The sequence below is a fragment of the Corvus cornix genome, chromosome 23 (assembly GCF_000738735.6).
Source record: "Corvus cornix cornix isolate S_Up_H32 chromosome 23, ASM73873v5, whole genome shotgun sequence".
Lineage (NCBI taxonomy): Eukaryota > Metazoa > Chordata > Aves > Passeriformes > Corvidae > Corvus > Corvus cornix.
Genome location: NC_046352.1, coordinates 4,625,942 through 4,644,635, shown reverse-complemented (window position 1 = coordinate 4,644,635; position 18,694 = coordinate 4,625,942). Strand labels below are relative to the sequence as shown.

General features: G+C 54.4%; 2 protein-coding genes across 3 annotated transcripts; one reads left to right on the top strand and one right to left on the bottom strand.

Annotated features, from left to right (window-relative positions):
• Positions 1–1,481: 1,481 nt before the first annotated feature.
• LOC104698636 (parathyroid hormone/parathyroid hormone-related peptide receptor-like) lies at positions 1,482–7,432 on the bottom strand. Its single transcript, XM_039564514.1, has 13 exons — positions 7,336–7,432; positions 6,154–6,259; positions 5,617–5,727; positions 5,375–5,499; positions 5,106–5,200; positions 4,575–4,752; positions 4,069–4,222; positions 3,841–3,901; positions 3,232–3,298; positions 2,857–2,951; positions 2,442–2,583; positions 2,307–2,348; positions 1,482–2,044 (listed from the first exon to the last, which is right to left on the bottom strand). Exons 1-13 carry the CDS (start codon positions 7,411–7,413, stop codon positions 1,700–1,702), a joined length of 1,599 nt encoding a protein of 532 aa, XP_039420448.1. The 5' UTR covers positions 7,414–7,432; the 3' UTR covers positions 1,482–1,699.
• On the top strand, positions 7,391–15,219 carry LOC104698635 (myosin light chain, embryonic). 2 transcript variants are annotated; one of them, XM_019280079.3, is made up of 8 exons: positions 7,391–7,541; positions 10,264–10,383; positions 11,211–11,238; positions 11,773–11,922; positions 12,469–12,642; positions 13,047–13,124; positions 13,865–13,908; positions 14,987–15,219. In XM_019280079.3, exons 1-7 carry the CDS (start codon positions 7,404–7,406, stop codon positions 13,891–13,893), a joined length of 717 nt encoding a protein of 238 aa, XP_019135624.1. In that variant the 5' UTR covers positions 7,391–7,403; the 3' UTR covers positions 13,894–13,908; positions 14,987–15,219. The 2 variants fall into 2 exon arrangements, with proteins under 2 accessions (XP_019135624.1, XP_010412353.2); XM_010414051.4 differs by lacking the exon at positions 14,987–15,219 and having other exon boundaries at positions 13,865–14,108.
• Positions 15,220–18,694: the final 3,475 nt, after the last annotated feature.

The window sequence follows — 18,694 nt, the reverse complement described above, 5'->3', positions numbered from 1 at the left end:
TTGGAGTTTTTAAAAAGAGTTTCCAGAATTCGCTCCCCACAGTGTGGGCATTGCCCTGGTTTGAGCTCTGCACATTTGGTGTGAAGACAGGGGTGGTTCAGGGCAGACTGGCAGGGCTTCACAAGCTGTTGTGTTCCCCTTCTCACCCTGAAGGTTCATCACTCTGCAATTAAAGATTGGAGTCTCAAAACAAATTGTAAAAATATCCCCACAGTCTGAGCTGCCATCTGCTCCCTCCCTTCCCGGATCCCAGCTTGCTGCCACTGGGAACCAGCCCCATGTGAGGCATATGCTGGGGGTTCTCCCCTTTTTAACACTTCCCTCTGCTCTTTGTAGAATTATTGAAATTCCTCACCCCTCTCCCAGCTACCGGGAGCCTCTTGGGCAGAGAGTGAGTAAATACTGATAAGTGACAGGGAGCCACAAATGTCAGCTTGCAGGGCTGTGCGAGGTCCATGGGAGGGTTGGTTCCATCCCCATGGAACAAGGGAGCAGTGTGAGCAGCATTCCAGCTGCCCTGAGAGGGGATCTGTCCCTGTAGTGGCAGCTGTGCTGGTGTCTTCCAAAGAGACAAATTCCTTCCAGGAGATGATTAAAAAAATGTGAATCCTGGAGCCCTTCCCTCCCCTGACATGGCTCCTGGTTGTTTGTCCCTCCAGTTCCCTGTGACTCCCTTTCCACCTTAGTGTTTCACAGAATTATTTACCTGTTCCCTGACACTGTCTTTAGCATGAAATTGCTGCCTTGAGGAACTGTGTAGGAAAAAGATGCTCCATGCTACCACCAACATGCTGTTTAATTCATTTGCCATCTACACCAGCTCCTTGGGAATGCCTTTTCCCTCAGGCAAGGAGCTTTCCCAGCCAGTGCAGAGCAGTGGGCAGGGGGATGCTGGGGCTGCCTGTCACTGGCAGGGAGAGCAGACCTGGCTGGGAACGGGGCCAGGGTTCCAGCCTTTCCCCCCGCTGCTGCTCTCCAGCCACTGGCCGCTGGCTCCGTGATAGAATACAAGGATGGACACAAGCCAGACAGACTATTCACTTCTTAGCCTGCAGTGAGATGACACAGCCACGACTGTTGCATGCAGGGGCCTGTGTGTTAATGGATGAAGTGTTAGGGGTCCAGGTATTCCCTGCACCCTTCCAGGCCACAAAGTTTGTCCTGCCTCCCTCAGCCCACCCTGTCCCAGTGCCTCCTGCTCTGATTTGTGGTTGTGTGTTGCTGTTCATGCCACCCGTGAGCTGCAGAGGATGCAAGGGAGGGCAGGGTGAGCTGCAGAGCAGCTCCACGGGCACTCTGTGCTCCCCCAGGCCGGACAAGGCCGGAGCTGGTTCTGGGTAGGGGAGTCCGAGGGGATGGGCTTTAATGCCCTGGAGAAGTCACCTCCCACTTGTGGGGTAGGAGTGAGCACGGAGGTGATTCCTGGTGAAGACTCAAGGCTTTGCATGCACAGACATCGTATCAGTCACTTGCACGTGGAGGAGAATGAGGTTTTATGGCTTGTTTTTGGGCCGGGGGAAAGGAGGAGCGAGAGCACCTGATCCTTTTGTACACTGGCTCTGACGGAAAGGGAGCTGGGCTGTTCCAGCTGCTGTACCAACCCTGGCCCTCCATGCAAGTGTCAGCAGAGCCCGAAGCGTGAGGATCAGCATCTTTCCGGGCACATCTGGATGCCGAGGTGGGAGATGCACCCTCCTTTTCACAGCACCGTTTCCAGCTCCTTGTCGGGCTTGGGGTGACACTGAGTCGGGTCTGTCAGATCCATCGTGTTTTCCCCCCGGGGTTTCTGGCTCATTTCCTGGGCGGGGCAGGGCAGGAGCTGGTCCGAGGCGCCGGAGCTGGGGATGTATCCGGGCGGGCGGGGCCGGGCCGGGAGCAGCAGCCCCCGGGTGCCCCCCGCTCCCCGCCCCGCCAGGCTCGTGCTGCAGCTTTGGGGGGCCTGGGACCCCGGCCCGGCGCAGCAGCAGCTCCCGGGGCGCGCCTGCTGCCCCAAGTCCAGCGCCAGGAGCCTCCGGAAATGGGCCTTCTTGATCTCGGCCTGCACCTGAGTGAGCAGAGGGGGCTGCTGTTCCCAGAGACAGCAAAACAACCTTCCCTCCCCTTCCTGCTTTCCCTTCCCTTTCCCCTGCCCTTTTCCCTTACCTCCCTTTTTCCTTTCCCTTTCTTTTTTTTCCCTCCATATCCTACTGAGAGGGATGAATCCAAGCTTTTTGCTCTGGTTATCACAGCCTGGGGCTGCAGGTTTGCCTTCCCTGACCCTGAAGGGACTGGAACAGGGAGCTCAGCCCCTCGCTCTTCCCACTTACCTCCCCATTGCAAAAGCAGTAGATAAAAGCCACAAAGAAACCCTGCCAAGAGACCAAAAGAGGTGGAGTTTGAGGTCCCGGAGCCTCCCTGGATGAACATCCCTCAATGCTCAGAGCAGTCCCGTGTCAACACACCTGGGAGGAGTTAAAGAGCATCTCGTAGTGCATCTGAATCTGCCACAGGAGTCCGGAGACCTCGGTGTAGGGCATGGCCATGAACACCACGTAGTGGACTCCGAAAAGCGGCATCAGCACCAGCGTGGACTTGAGCAGCTTCCTGAAAGGAGAAATCCTGGAGCTGTTACCCAGGACCCGCTGGGCAGCCCCCGGCCCCCGCAGTGTCCAGGCTGGAGGTGGGAGCAGGAAGAGCTCGGAACTCCAGAGCCAGGCTTCAATCCAGCGGAGCTGCCAGAAGCACTGGCTGCCAGTGTCCTGCCACCCTTCCTCACTCCTTCAGCCCTACCCACACCTCTGCTCCTTATTCACAACCTCTGGGAGCCATCCTGGCTGAACAGGCAGGACATGAGGGTGTGGGGCTGCCAGCACTTGCCTGTACTGCTGCCGGGGGTCCAGCTTGCCCGTGGTGGTCTCCCAGAGCTTGGAGGCCAACACCCGGACGATGTTGAGGAAGAGGAAAAAGTTCACCTGCCAACAGACACCCACTGTGGTGATGGTGCTCACAGTGACCTGGGGTCTGCCTGAGGAGCCATCAGGGACACAGACAGGCAACTCTGGTGCAGGCAGGGACATGGCAGCGATGCTGTGGTCAAAGCAGGAGGGACCAGAGCCCCCGGATCCCTCTGGGCCCTCCCTGGGTGCCCAAGTGGCCAGGACAAAACTCCAGTGACCACAAGCAAACAGCTCTGGTCTCTATCAATCCTCTTTCCCCAAAAAGAATTGGGAGGCTTATCCACAGGATTCTTACCACAACAGCAGCCAGGATGGGGACCTGATAAATCCACTTCATGTTCCCCGCACTGAGGTCCCAGCACCTGAGAAGACCAGTAAAGAAACTCCTTGGAGAAACCTGATGTCACTGGGAAGGTAAATTGCCAGCTGATGGCTCCCTGTACCCCCAACCACCATCTCCTACCCTTCACCCCTTTGGTGGGCTTTGTGTAAATCTTGAGCCCTAGCTACAAGCATTTGTAACTGTCATGGTGGGGCAAAGCAGGTTTAAATAAGCATTAATGTTCCTGAGGGCTCCTTGGCCACCTCATCCCAAACTCCTGCTGTTCAAGTGGTGGCCTTTCTCCTTTTAAAATGCCTCACTCCAGAATGTGCCCTTTAGCATCCATCTCTGTGCTGTTTATTGATCAATTTATGCTGCAAACCTGCATCCACCATCCTCCCAAATGCAGAACAAAACCATTATCACTCTGCATTACTGACAATTCTATGAACAAGCCTTGAATGTGTGTTTCCTCCTCTTGTTCTTTTTGGAAAATTTTCATTTCCAAAAAGCTCTGGTGCCCACAGATACTTTGCTGGCATTTGCAACCACTCTTCCCCTCCCAAAGGTGGGTGTACGCACTGCGTATCCGCCAGCGAGGCCCTGACGCTGGCCCAGACAGACACAAACACAGCAGGGAGACCTGGAAGGGCAGAGCCAGAGTGAGGAGCAGGGTTGAAGCATCACCTTTGCAGATCAAATCAGTTCCTGCTTCCCACTGCCCTTCCCTGGGCACTCGGTGCTGCTCAGCCGTGGCCGATGCCACAGCTCCAGGCTGCTCTCCGGGCCCACGGCCGGGTCTGTGCTCACCCCAGCCGATGATGATGAGGACCCACAAGTAGTTCTTGTTGGAGAGGAAGGCCATGAAGATCAGGCTGTGCAGGTAGAGACCTTCCACCAGGATCCAGTAGTGGTTGGTGGCCAGAAAATAGAGGAAGAGAGTCACCACCACCTTGCAGCCAACCTGTGGGCACAGGGAGATGCCCATGTCAGGCTGGTCCCCAAAAGCAAAACTTTTTGCTTTCTGGTCACCAAAACCCAGCTGTGCCCCGTGTTCCTCTCGCAGAGACCTACATCTTCCCTGGGATATTCCAGCATCTTCTTTCCCACAGGACAGGTATTGCCTGTACACAGGCCAAGGTACTCTGTCGCTCTCGTCTCTAGTGTGGCACCAGGACAGGGAGGAGCTGGGTAGAGCCAAAGGTGGACCTTCATCCCCTTCCCCTGAGCAGCACAGCCCTGGACTGGGAGGATCCCGAGCACATCCCATTGCATCAGGGCTCCTAAATTCCCCTTTTCCCCCATCCACCACTTGCCAAGTGGCCCCGTTGTCCTGGCAAGGGACCCCTGAAATCCTCCTCCCGCATCCTGTCGGTGTCGCTGGGCACCGTGCCTGAGTAGAGCACCATGTCCTTCACGAAGATGCTGAGGGCCCGGCAGATGAAGGAGGTGAAGAGGTGGACGTGGATGTAGTTCCGTGTGCAGTGCAGGCGCCTGCGGAGAAGGGATGTCACACGAACCCAGCCCCGCTGCCCAGCCAACTCATCACACCTGGGCTGAGGGAATGGGGGGGTCCCAGAGGGAGCTCTGGGGTGTCAGCCTTCCCATGGACACAGAAAGCAGACCTAGGAGCAAGTGGCGTGTCCACACTGTCCAAGAGCGGGGTGGAGCAGACCAGGAGCTGGTCACACTGGGGTGTTTGGGGCTTTGGGAAATTGGTGGATGTTTGTGTTGGGTCTGGGGTTGTTCCTATTCCTTTGGGGGCTGCCCCCCCTCAGGGCTCGTGTGTGTGGGCGATGGGATGAGGAGGGTTCTCCCACACAGGAGGGGCTTTGGCCTCCCCTTACTTGAAGTAGGAGAGGATGCAGACAGCAACGATGAGGGAGGCCAGTGAGATGGAGTAGCCCACGGTGTACATCAGGTGCAGGCGGTCAAACACCTCCTGGAAGAGAAGGACTGAGCTCCACCTCCCTGCCGGAGCACAGGGGGAGCAGGGCTGGTTTGAGGAGCAGAGAGGGAAGAGCACCCCACCCCCAGCACTTCTCTGGCCTTTGCTTCATCCTTCCCTGGCCCCCATCCACACCCCTTTCCCAGCACCTCTGACACACACGATCACCTTCTCGCGGCTCCGGCTCTCGGAGGAGAAGAGCAGGGCACACTCCGTGTAGTTGGCCCAGGTCTTGTTGATGCTGAGAGCCATGGCCCAGGTCCCGTAGGCACTGCAGTACCTGTAGGCATGACCTGGGAACAGCAACGGGCACTGTGGCAGCAGAAGGACCCGCGGGAAGCCCAGACATGTCCCTGCTGCATGGATTGTCACCAGGGAGAGGTCGCTCTCTGCCCAGGTACAAGACTTGCCTTTGTGGTTGAAGTCATAGATGTAGTCGGGGCAAGGCACTGACACCTCCTGGCTGGGGGAGCCCCTTGGCCAGCAGATGATCCCATCCCACTCTGGAGGGCAGCTGGGGTCTGGCCAAAGAGCAAAGACACATCTCACATCTCCAGTCAGGGCCTCAGCATAACCTCTGGCTTCCCCAGGTGTATGCTGGACCAGGGGGAGGAAAACGCTGCCACAGATTCCCCTGGGCTGCAGAGAGGGAGAAGCTGCAGGGGGCCAGGGATAGGGACACATCCCACCTCTTCCAGATGGGGCAAGGCCCCTCCACAGCTCTCGTTTGTGGTGTACATGGAGCTGTCTGGAAACTGCTGGAGCCAGTGCTGGCTCCTCAGGGTGATGGTTGCACCCAGAGCACACAGGGTGCCATGAGCTCCACAAACCCCGAGGAGCTGGGTGTCCTCAGCCCCATCCCGCTCCCGTCAGAGGGGACAGTATTCCCCACAGTGTAACGAGCTCCACCAGGGCTGGCTGGCCCAAGCACAGGGGAGGGACAATACCTTTGATCTTCTCCAGCTGGGCCTTTATGTCTCTCTGACACTTTTCCTTGGCCTCCACCAGGAGATAGATCTGCTCTTCTTTCGTGAGAACATCATCGGGATCAACCTGCCCAGACAAAACCCAAGTGACAACCCCTCGGCTCAAGTCACAGCATGGCCATGCTCTCCCAACCCTCTCCAGGAGAGTCAGGTTTAGGTGGCTTTGGGTAGATTCAACAACACAGGGAAGGAAAAAAGCTCTTCCTGCCTACCTGCTCTCATTTTTCCCTCTTCCAAGGCTGATGCTGACCCCAAGCCCCCTCCCACCCTCTCCATGGTCATTTCTGCTCATGTTTCTGTGCAGAAATCAGTGGCCTGTCGGGCTCCTGCCCCAGCTCTCTGTCACCCACCCCACGAGCAGTGCTGGGTGTCCCTGTTGCCCACACTGAGCTCTCCAGGCCAGGTCTGGCAACCTCTGGGTAAAATGCCTGACCAGGGCTCAGCGAACCAGCCAGTGTCCAGTTCCCGGAGTAGACAGTGCAACCCATGGCACCTTCAGCCTCCCCATCACACCACATGTGCAAATGTCTTTTGGGGTGTTTTGGGCTAAGATGCTTGAAGGAGTCTAGAGCCAGGATGAGGACACAGCTTTGGAAGTGAAAAGGAGCTGGGATGCAGAGGGGTCACTCTCCCCAGACTGACTGCAGTGAGCACAGCCAAACCTGGCTCCAGAGAGATCCAGGACTCCCGTCCATGCTCTTCCCCAAACCAGCATCTGGGTGGCTGGATGGGGGGCTGGTGAGGGATGTGGGGCAGGCGTGGGATGCTGAGGGTTCATCAGCAGGGTGGGGGCCTGGCTGTGGGAGTCTCACTGGCTGTGCCCAGCTCTGCTCTCCCCACATGCCTCCAGCCCCTCCTGCACTGCTCGTAAACCGCCCGCTCCGTTCCCCCGACTCTTCCGAGGCAGTGAGCCCTGCCCTCAATGTGTCCAAGAAATGGAAAAGCCATCACGCTGCAGTGCCTCCATGGCTGCTGGGAAGCTTTTAGCAGGAGTGGAGAGAGTGGAGATGCTCTCCCTCCTGCCCAGCAGCTCTGCAGAGCGGGACCGTGAGTCGGGAGCACGCCCAGCCCCGACCGGGCGGGTGGCACAACATTTAAAACCAGGAGAGGGACCGGAGGAGCCCCGGGGCCACGCAGACTTACCAGAGCCCACGCCGAGCTGAGGAGGCAGCAGCAGAAGAGAGTCACCATGATACCTCCCACGGGACCAGATGCCTCCATGGTGCCACCGTGTCACTCGGATGGGGACTTCAGGGACCAGAATTGCTGCCAGCGGTGGAGAGGGCTGGTGCGTTCAGCAGGACAGAGCATCTTCTGGGAGCACCGTCCTGGCTGCCAGCCCCGCTGAGGTGAGGCGGCAGTGGGGGCACAGCCCGTCCCTGGGAGATCAGGGCTGGGTGAACCCCCTGTCCCTGCGGGCACTGCCCCGGCACGGCTATAGGGATCTGCTCACAGGCTCTCCAGGCAGGGCGGTTTCTCCCCCCATCATGCTTGATCCTATTCTCTCTTTGTGTCTTGCCTGCTTTAAGCAGCTCTGGGAGCGTGTGCAAACAATTCCCGTTCGGATGGGGATGGCAGAGGTTTATTGGCTTAGCCCAAGGTGCTAAAATCCTCTTCATTCAAGGCAGATTCCTCTTCTCTTTTCAGAAACTTCTCTCACTGCCTGGTGGCTCATTTTTCAGCTGTCACAGCATTCCCCCACTGCCCCCAAGTCCCCTCCAGCCCCAGACTGGTCCCAAGGAGCCGGAGGAAGGTGGGGGAAATCCCAGCGAGGTGGCTAGAAGCAGGGAGGCAGAGGGTGCAAGCACGTGAGCAGCACCTCGAGCTGATGCTCCTGCGTTAGGATGTCTTTCAGGCAGACACCAGTTTAACCCTTTTCCTTCTCCGGGGGCTGGGATGTGTTTTGGGGACATGTGCTGGGATCTGTCCTGCTCCCCCAGGCACCCACAGTGACCTCAGGGCATGTCTGCATTCGGTCTCCTGTGGAGAGGGGCTGGAGGCTCCATCCTGGGGCAGGGGGGTGGAGGGAGCAGCCACCCGCACGGGGTCCCACGCTGTCGTTGGGCATCAGGTCAGAGCTGGTCCCACTGCAGCTGTCACCATCCCCCTGCATCCCCCTGTGGCGGCCCCAGGGCTGCCCCCTGCCTTTCAGGATCATGCTGATGCCCAGCTTGCTCCCACCACCCAGCCAGTTCCAACACCTTGTGTCCCCCTGGGGCACAAAGAGGGGAGCCCTCTTTCCCCAAGCAGGTTGTCATTAGTGGGATGAGGATGGAATTCAACAGCGCAGTGCCAAATCCCTGGAACAGCAGCTCCCAGCCTGGGCCCCTCCCTTGGCCCGTGTAATCCATGGCCAGACACAGCTCTTGCTGCCTCCGTGAGTGCCCCAATCCTGCACAGAGCAGCAGAGCCCCTGGAGCCTCCCTTGGGGTTTTCCTGGCAAGGCAGCTCATTCTGGCCCCAGCCATGAGCCCCCATGACTGCATGATGAGGGTCAGAGTCCTGCTGGGCTCCTGCAGCGAGGGAAGGCCGAGGGAGCACCGCAAATCCCAAGGACAGGGCTCAGGAGGGGCTGCTGCTCCTGCTGATAGAATCAGACAGCAACACAAGCCCTGCAGTGGCCATCAGCTGAAAATCAAGGAGGGTTTGGGGACATCGGGGGCAGCTGCCTGTCTGCACCGCCCGGGCCATGGCGTGGGTGTGACACGAGCTCTGTCAGCAGCTCCTCGGGATGCTGCATGGGCACGGAGGGCAACCGAGGGATAAACAGTCCAACTGCACCATGAATGTTTTCTGAAGGCTCTGCTGGGTCTGATTTCTGACCCAGAAGAGGGATTCTGGGGAGTGAGGATGGAGTTAAGGTGAGGTTATTTTGGTGTCAGATGGATGCTGAGGGGGAGGCAGCTCAGGGGCAATTTGATTCCCTTGATTTCCCAGGCGAAACCTGACCCAGGCTCCGAGTTCACACTTAGCAAAACACGTTGGTTTTTTTTGCCAAATGACTAGTATTCTAGAGAGCTCTGGAAAACAGTGATTGCAAATGACAGCCATCCAGCCCCCTCAGCTCCCCAGTCCCCGCTAGCAATCAGGAGATGATGGCATATAGCAAATTCCCAGGAGTTTGTGGCTGTTCCCTCCTCCTGAATGACCCCCGTAACTCCTCCTGTGCCCTGGTGCCCCACACTTTGTTTAAGTTACTGGTTTAGAATGTCTCAGTATCACCCTCAAGCCCCATTTTCTGGGATGCGGAACTTCAGTGAGTTCTGTGCCTTTTGTGGGTCTTCAAACAGTTGGAAGGAGGGTGAGAGCAGGGGCATCTCCCACCAGAGCCTGCCCAGCACCTGGAGAGGAGCCAAAAGGAGACCCCATCGGCCCTGCACGTTTTGTAGGTGCTTGGGATGGGTGGTGCTAGGCTGGGAAAGATCTGCGCTGATGGATTCAGTTGTGCCTTTGGCCATCATTTGTGTTTCCTCCTTAGCCATCCTGAGGGAGGTGAGCACCTACACTGGTCTTTTCCAGGGCACAAGCTCAGCCCTGGGGAGAGACTGGGGCAAAGCAGACCCTGAGCATGAGGCCAAGGCAGTGTTCAGAGAGTTCTGAGCTCCTTTGAAGCAGCTCTTCATAAATCCTGGTCTTAAAAGGGCTCTGCAGTGCTGGCCCTTGCCGGGCTGCCTGCAACCAGGCACATTTCCCTGTGGGTATCAGGGCAGGTTTATCAGCCATCCTGTTGCTATTTTCTTGCCGGGCCCCCGTGGCCATTTGCGTTTAGGTTTCAGTGATCGTTTAGCAAGCAGCCCCCATGCAGCCCACCCGGTGCAGGTGCTGGAGGGGGACACGTCCCCCCTTTTGCAGCTGGGGGGGGCAGCTGGTGGCTCCGTGGAGCCAGGAGCTGATGACAATGGGCAATTGTCAAATTGGGGCCCCTCTCGTTTGAGTTTTCTTCCTTTTATAGTAAGTAGCAGTTGCTTCAGCAGCTGGCCTGCCCTCCAGGGTGAGCACTGGGCTCTGTATATAAGGGAAGGAGCAGCCTTTGCCTTTCATCCCTCATTCGCTTCCCTCGCTGGGCGGCAGGACTCATCCCGCACCTCCGCAAATCCCGGCACGATGCCGCTCAAGAAACCCGACCCGAAGAAGGAAGCAGCCAAAGCAGCTCCAGGATCGGAGCCTGCTTTCGATCCCAAGAGCGTGAAGGTGAGTGAGGAATGAAGATGTCACCGTGTTTCTCCGTGCCTGTCATCTGCCAGACACAGGCGATGTAAAGCGCTGTGCAAATGGCATTAGCCAGGCTGGAAGCCAGCCTTGGGAGGGGAAAATTATCTGATTGTGTGGATGCAGCAGGCTGGGAGTGATGCTGTCCTCGCTGGGGGGATGTCTCAGTCTTCCCCACCCAGCCCTGCCCAGCACTCACTGGAGGGAACCAGGATGCTGCTCGCGGAGCTCCGGCTGCAGAGTCGAACCCCCCAGCTCCTGCTGAGAGCCCGTGTCGGGGCCAGCAGCAATAAAAGGCTTCTCTGCCACCCACTGTCTCCATCCTGAAGTATTTTGTTGCCTTTGTTGCCTCCTCCATGTAAGAGCATCCTTTATCCAATGGCTCCACAACAGGAGCTCGCTTTTTCCGTGATTCCTCGGGATACTCACATTTTTAAGCCAGAGCTGTGGCAGGAGAGTTATTAAGAGCAGGCTCAGCATGGAGACTGTTTAATCACTTGAACTTGGGATCAGGCCTTAAAATAACATCCTTTCCACCCAAAATAGTCCTGACTGTGGTCTGAGCATCCCTCCTGCCTGCCCATCCCGCTGCTGCCAGCTGTGCTCTCCACAGGGATCTCAGCTCCACAGCAAGGGCAGCAGCAGTCGGGGACACAGCACAGCCAGACATGGCATAGGTATGGGACACGGCATGGATACGGTGCCTGCCCCAAGCCCAAGGAGGGAGAGGTCCAGAGGGGAAGAGTCCCTTTGCTCCCCCCAGCAGTAGCACACCTCTCATGCCCAGCTCTGCTCTCTTCTCTCTACAGATCGAATTCACAGCAGAGCAGATTGAAGGTAAGTGCTGAGTTCAGATTCTCTCAGAGATGGCTTTAGAAATGGGGAATTGTTTTTCCAGCTAGTTTTTCACCACAGACATGAGAGACGAGGCCCCACACATCAAATCCCCTCTTTGGGGAAAGACCAGCAGGATCCAGAGCCTGGCAGGGAAAAGATATTTTTCCTTCATGGTGCGAGATGCAGCCTGGGTCAAAGTCAGGGATTCTGGTGGGAGGAACACCCCCAGAGAGTGGAGATCCGAGTGGAAAAGGGGATAAGTAGAGATGTCCTGCAGCAAAGCCAGCTGCTGAGAGTGCAGGGATCCAGCAGGTCACCCAGCCAGCTCTGCAGAGGTGACAAAACCTGCCTGAGCAGCCAAGCCACTCGTCCAAGGAGTCTGGCAACAGTCAGCCCGCATTGCTCAAGCTCACTCAGGGCTGCGACGTGTTCAGAGGGCACAGCGCGCACGTGTCCATCCCTTCCCTGCTGGCCAGGCACGACGTGCTTTGCTGGAGTGGGAATGGGGCCGCTCTGAGCTCTTCTTCCCTGCAGAGTTCAGAGAAGCCTTCGGGCTGTTTGACCGGACGCCCGCGGGGACGATGCAGATCAGCTACGGACAGTGCGGGGACGTCCTGCGGGCACTCGGCCACAACCCCACCAATGCAGAGGTCCTCAAGGTGCTGGGCAAGCCCAAACCAGAAGGTGACGGCAAGCTGGGGACAGGGTGGGACAAGCAATTCCTGTTCTCCCTGGCAGCAAGTAGAGGGTTACATTCCCTGTAGGAAGAACCCTGCAAGGTGAAGGAACTGGAAAGGAAATTATGCAGATAAGCTTCATTCCTGTGTAATTCCTTCACTCCCCCATACCATGGATGATGACATACGGGAGAGGCAGTCCTCACACAGGAATGGTGGCAAGTGATGCTTAGCAGACCTTATCCTGAACTGGTGCAAACCAGTATAACCCAAACAGTCCCAGTGTGGCCATATTACCATGGTGACAGACAGCCCACCTGATGGTTTAATTTTGGGCTGATATCAGGGGTCTCTGTGCAGTCCCCTGATGTTAATACTCTATTCCTCATATGGATCTTCCAATCTCAAGTCTAATATAATAGTTCCATCTCCTCATGGGGCTTCTCCCCTGTACTCTGATGGAAAAGAGAGCAAGAAAGTTAATCAGGAGGCCCTCAGAGGCTGAATTCAGCCCCATGAGGTTCGTCTCTGACCTCATCTCCTCCCCTTCCAGAAATGAACACAAAGATGCTGGACTTTGAGACCTTCCTCCCCATCCTGCAGCACTTCACCCGCAACAAGGAGCAGGGCACCTTCGAGGACTTTGTGGAAGGGCTGCGTGTCTTCGACAAGGAGGGCAACGGGATGGTCATGGGGGCTGAGCTGCGCCATGTGCTGGTCACGCTGGGTACGGGCTGGCTCCAGGGGGGAGCAGGGCATGGGCCCCAGGCTCTTTCTGGACAAGTGGCTCAGGTAGCTGGCTGGCCTCACATACCGCAGAGACCCTTTTCGCTCTGCTGCTCATTGTCTCTTTTAGGAGTCAATGACTCCTGAATGCGTGGCCTTTTCCATCTTATGCCACAGCTTCATGCATGATCCCGGCAAAATGGGGACTCCAGAACATCCTCAGTTATCAAACAACAGCTGCAGTGTGGTCTCTCCACAATGTCCCACCAGCATTCCTCAGTAGTGGCACACAGCTCTTCTTTAATCCCCTTCTTCCTCTGGTGTCTTTGGTTATCTGGAAGAAAGACAGGAAGGTCCTGGCAGGCTGAAAACCCTTCCCCTCACCTCTCCATCCTCCTCTTCCAGGAGAGAAGATGACGGAAAGCGAGGTGGAGCAGCTCATGGCAGGGCAGGAAGATGCCAATGGCTGTATCAACTATGAAGGTAGGAGCAAGAGATTCCCATTGGGGCCATCTCAGATATGACTGTCGTGTCTTAGGGTGCAAAATCCATCCTTTGCAAGGGCTCTGGTTGGACTCAATGATCTTAATGGTCTTTTCTAACCTTAATGATTCCATGATTCTATGACATTGATGATCACTGGAAGGGAGGTGTGGACCACCCTCCAAAGCCTTTCCAAAAAAGCACTGAGACATGTCAGCCGGGGTGGGAACAAGGTGGTTGTACCAGTGATTTCCAGGAAAAGCAGCTGAAGACAGCATGTTTCCAAGGAGTTCAGGGCTGTTTTGGCACCATTTTGTTGCAAGCTATTGAAAATAAACAAAAATAAACAAAGCCAGCATCTTTCACAGCAGAGGCTAATTGGGAACATTTGGAGACCTGGATCACTTGCAGCTCCAAGAGGGTGAAAATCTGGAATAGGAGGTGGTTAAATTTGGGAATGCCTAAAATTGGAGAGCAGAGAGAGGAAAAGAGGGGACCCATTTCTCTTGGCCTCAGAAAACTGGGGATAATGGTACTGCCTTATCTCCAAGGGTTGGCATCACTCTGACCAGGTTGGGGATAGCATGCAAGAAGTGGGAACAGAAAGAGGAATATCAGTCCTGGCAGAGCATCCCCTTTATCCCTGGGGTGTCTGGGCTGGGGGTCCCCCTCCTGCCTCTCCACCTGCCCGCCCCAGCTCACAGCATGTCCTGACCTCTCACACTCTCATTTCTCCTCAGCTTTTGTCAAGCACATCATGTCTGGTTGAAAGGAGAAACTTCAGGTGAGTTCAGCAGCATCCCCTGCTGCTCACTCCAAAATTGGAAATCCTGCAAGTAACAGCCAGGGGCAGAGAAGCCAAAACCCAGACCTGCAGTGGATTAATGCCACAGGAATAATCCCAGCTCTGAAGGCACAAAAGTTACATTGATGATAAGCAATTTCATTTGTAACTCCTACCAATTAAAATTTATCAGGACAGCATCACCCCTATCATGGTCATTTGTGGGCTGGGTAATTGTGTGGAGTCTGCTCGGAAAGAAAGGGGTGGTTTATGGAGCTGAGGGGGTCAACAGCAGCCAGTGGAAATAAATGTTTTTAAACCTGCATCAGTGAATGACTTGACGCTAAGAAAATATTAAGTACTTAGAGAAGAAATTTCCAAACTGAGAAATATCAACATTCCCATTAATGTTAGAAAGAATATGGAAAATGTACCATGGATGTTTGTTAAGCTTTTTTGTGTTCCTAGAGATCTGCTTGAGGAAAACAGAGAAACATTGCTGAGGGGATGAATTATCCCCTAAATTCATCCCCTTTGAGGGTGAATTACCCCTCTAAAATCTATTCAATTGAAAAGAAAATCCACATTGCTGCCTGGCCCCAGCTTCCCCTGCCAATTTCTTATGGTTTCATTATCTATTTACTTTTTTAAACACTTCTTCTTCCCTCAGCTATGTAAAAGCCAGGAGGCCAGAAAAAAAAAGTAAAAATGACCTTCAGATACTGCTAAATATACAAATTAAACATTTAAAAATCTCTCCCCTCCCAAAATCTCTTAAACATCAGAAGGTTAAAATGCAGACAGACAGAAGTCTGAACTTCGAATGTTCAGCATCCTTTTAATCTTCTTTTTAATCCATTTCTCTCCAGTTCTTGTTCATCAGCTCAGCAATATAGATGGTTGGGTGGCATATGCTGCCAGGAGGTTTAATTCTTCACATAACTATTTGCATATAAAACTCTTTTTTAAATGGTGTGGACTTACAGCTCTTGACATTTTGGGTTCATCTGAGAAGGAATACCCTGAATTCTCTCATCCCAAAGATTCTTTGTATTGAGTCCTCTCCTGCTTCTCCCAGGCTCTCAGAAATGCTTGAACCTGCCTGAGCACCAGGAAAAGCAAGACTCCTCCATCCATGTGCTTTCCACGAGATGTTTTGCCTAAGCCGTCGCGAAGCGTTGGCCACCACTTGTGTGTGCCTAAACCTGGTATTCTGGGACATATCTGCAACTAGGTTTTAAACCTCAAGTTACTCTTTTCAGGTTTTCCCTGTGACATTTGGCTCATTAAATTTCATTCCTTCCTCCCTTACATGGTTTGTCTGGTTTGGCTTGGGACTACTTACGGACACAGTGGATGGAGGAGACCCCTCGGTCTTCACCAGGTCTCAGAGGTAACAGGGTATTCCCATTCCCCACAGGGAGAGGGGGAAAAGGCAAGGAATGCAAAACAAGAGTTCAGACTTGTAAGTGAGGATCATTGCCCTTCCCTTGGCATTGGGCAGGAGCTGGGCTGCAGTCTGGTCACCTCTTGCTGATGCAGACGTGGAGCAAGGAGAGCACAAGGGACAGATTGCATCAAAGAGACATCCTTCAGGTTTGGGAGGTTCTTAATTTCCTCTCTGCCCTAAAATCAATCCTTTTACAAACCTGTAACCCATCCATTCTTCATCACACTGTCCCATGAGCATTCCCTCCAGGTCCAGGCTGAACAGCACCATGGAGCAAAGAGGGACCTGCTTGGCCCTGCCACTGTCCCTGTCACAGAGGGACCCGCAGGCACGGCTCCTTCATCAATGCGCTGCTTGTCCCAGTCAGCAAACACCCTTAAAAACACCAAAATGTCAGATAAAGCATCAAAAACCTTCTTTGATCTGTATCAATGAGAGATCCAAAAGTCTAGTTTTGAAGGTTTCTAGAAAGTTGACTCCTGCTGAATAAGCAAGGGAGAAGAAAAATGGGAAAAGAACAGGTATTTCTGGGCCAGGTCCACCCTCACAGCATGGGTTGATGGGTCCCTGGGGTGTGGGTAGTGTCCTGCCTGGGATGGAGCACAGCCAGGATGGGCTCCTGGATGGTTCTTCTCCAGGCAGATGGTGTGTTCCAGCCAGGAGCTGTCTGGGGGCTGTGATACAAACTGGCGACTCTCCCCCTCTTCCTACCTGCAAAGCAATCATCAGAGCATCGCCACAAGCAGTGAATAATTCATGACGTGTAACTCAACCTTCCCATCAGCAGAACACTGGGAGCAGAAAACACTTTCCTTTGATTTGTTCCTTATTCCAATGTCCTCACTCTGACTTTGACTAGAAATTGAAGGCATTTTGCCCCAATGTGTTGACTTCGGCTGCCACTCGCTCCTTCCTGTGCAGTGACTGAGTAACAGCTGCTTTCAATTCCCACTGTTTGATTCAACTGCTCATAAAAAGCAACATAAGCTGTTTATAGATGCAAGATTAGATTTGAGCTCTTCTCTGTGCTATTCCTACAGCTTCCATTGGGCAGGATGTGGGCACCTCGTGTTTTTAATGTACTATCTGTGCTTTAACCTCCTAGAGGACCACAGTGACGAGGTCAGAAGAGACCCTGCTTGCTGCACACTCGCTCCGGGGTCACGTTTGTCCTTGTCACCGCTGTGGCACCGACTCCTGCAGCAGAACATGCTGTGGCAGAGAGGAACGAAGCAGAGGAGAGGTGGGGACCTGCCTCAACTCACAGAGGAAATCCACAGCAGGGACTGGGGGCCCTGAAGCCGTGATATTCCTGCTATAGCTGTGATATCCCTGCCCTGCAAGCCAAGAGGCTGCACTCACTCCTCTGTGCAGAGCACAAGCCTTGTGTTTGAGCCTCCAGCTTCCATGCTGAAAGGAGCAACACTAAATTAAAACCAAAGTGAGACCTGCAGAGACAGACAGAAAGCAAACAGTGGGAAATGACAGAACTAGAGGAAAACAATTTTCCATGTGAAAAATCCAGCCCTTGAAGCACCCTTGGGGGAAGAGCCAGACACATTTTACTTTGGGGACCTGTTATGTCTCTTTAGGATAAAGCAGAGCTTGTTTGTAGCAAAGCAGGTTGGAATGATGCACTTGAACAGGCACAGTGTGTATGTCTGTACCTCTACTTGTGCCTCCATGTCTCTTCCCCTGGCAAGGCTGCTCCCCTCCTCCTCTGGAAAAGCTGAGGATTCCACAGAGAAAGCAGTTTTAGTCCCAGAGACATTTATAAAAGCATCTGTGGGTGCCAGTGAGTGACCCCACAGGCAGAAATGCACTGTAGGACTGAGGAGTCTCTGTAAATCCAGATCTCCAAAGACAACAGTAAACACTGACCTTTTACAGTTTGGATGTTTTACGTTAATTCCAGGGGACTCTGAGGAGAGGTACAAGGAGCCCCCATGCTGTGGTGAGCCTGTATCTCCTCAGGCTGTGATAAGACAGACTCTCATACCAAAGAAGGTCTGGATGTCAGGAGTTCTGTGCCCTGGGGAATGGGAGAGACATGGAGCCAGCTTTCATCCCCAGGAGTTATCTGCAGTGCAGGAGATCAGGAGGAGGATGAACATGGACTGTGCACCTTGAAAGGCTCATTGGAGCCCTAGACCACGTACACACACCACTGTCATCACCATCAGTGAGCGAGGCCAAAGGCCTTCAGGGGAGGAGACACTTCACTGTCATGTTACTCACACCCTGGCAAAATTACTTGGATCGATGTGATTAGGAAACCAGGTGTCCATCCCAGGGGACAGCACTGCTCTGGGCCCCATTTGTTATTTGTCTCAGGTGAGGGATTGAAGAAAGCTTTGCCTGCTCACACCCTGAAAGCAAACACCTGCAGATTTGCTGCCAGTAACAAATTTGTAACTACACCTTTCAGAAGTGCAGAGAAAGAGGGGAAGGAAGCAGGCTGTGCCCTCCTGCTCCACACACAGCTTTTACTCTCATGTAAAGATACAGCCCCTGCTCACGTTTGCTCAGCAGCACATCAGAATCTGACCTTCGGGCCTGAGTGCAAGTGCAAAGCACTGAACAGAGCAGGATGGAGCACAGAGTCCGTGTAGGTGTGTATGCATCAGGGTGGTGTTGTGGCTGATTCAGCAAGCCCACAGAAGGATTTGGAGAAGGAAGGCCTCTGCTAGCTGCAGGTGGCTATTGATAGGTCAGTATTTTTAATAAATCGAGGTTTACTTGTGCATCTTTACTCCATTCTTTTGCTAAAGCTCTGTGTGCCAGATACTGTACTTTCAAACACATCCAAGCTGTAACTGGCAAATTACCTGCCTCGTCCCTAATACCCCAGTCTGCCAGTTTTAGTCCTGGATATGAGGACATCAGGAGGAATTTCTTCACAGAATGGGTTGTTAAACATTGGAAGGGGCTGTGCAGGGAGGTGGTGGAGTCCCTGTCCCTGGAGATGTCCAAGGAATGACTGGACGTGGCACTCAGTGCTCTGGTCTATTGAGAAGGTGGGGATCAGTCACAGGTCGGACTCGATAATCTGGGAGGTCTTTTTCAACCCACAGGCTCCTGTGATTTTGTGATATCGTGACTGAACCTACCTGGGGAGAACCATCCGCAGGGACCCCTCAGTGACGGGGACAGGACCCGGACCGTGCTGACCCTGGGACCCATGCTGATCCGACTCTGGGAACGGGGACACGGGAATCACCAGCAAAACCCAGCGCAGGGGCCGGGTTGGCTCAGGACGCACTGGTGATGGCAGGAGGCAGCCCTCGGACCAGCATCCCGGGAGACGCGGGGGCTCCCGACAGACCTGGGGATCTC

What these genes read in the sequence shown, in the direction of transcription:
- LOC104698635 (XM_019280079.3), top strand. Translation starts at nt 7,404, where the DNA reads ATGCCTCCATGGTGCCACCGTGTCACTCGGATGGGGACTTCAGGGACC. An exon ending in CCATGTGCTGGTCACGCTGG is followed by an intron (nt 12,643 to 13,046) that starts GTACGGGCTGGC and finishes CTCCTCTTCCAG; the next exon opens with GAGAGAAGATGACGGAAAGC. An exon ending in TGGCTGTATCAACTATGAAG is followed by an intron (nt 13,125 to 13,864) that starts GTAGGAGCAAGA and finishes ATTTCTCCTCAG; the next exon opens with CTTTTGTCAAGCACATCATG.
- LOC104698636 (XM_039564514.1), bottom strand. Translation starts at nt 7,413, where the DNA reads ATGGAGGCATCTGGTCCCGTGGGAGGTATCATGGTGACTCTCTTCTGC. An exon ending in CCAGCTGGAGAAGATCAAAG is followed by an intron (nt 5,728 to 6,153) that starts GTATTGTCCCTC and finishes CTCTTTGGCCAG; the next exon opens with ACCCCAGCTGCCCTCCAGAG. An exon ending in AGAGCCGGAGCCGCGAGAAG is followed by an intron (nt 5,201 to 5,374) that starts GTGATCGTGTGT and finishes CTTCTCTTCCAG; the next exon opens with GAGGTGTTTGACCGCCTGCA.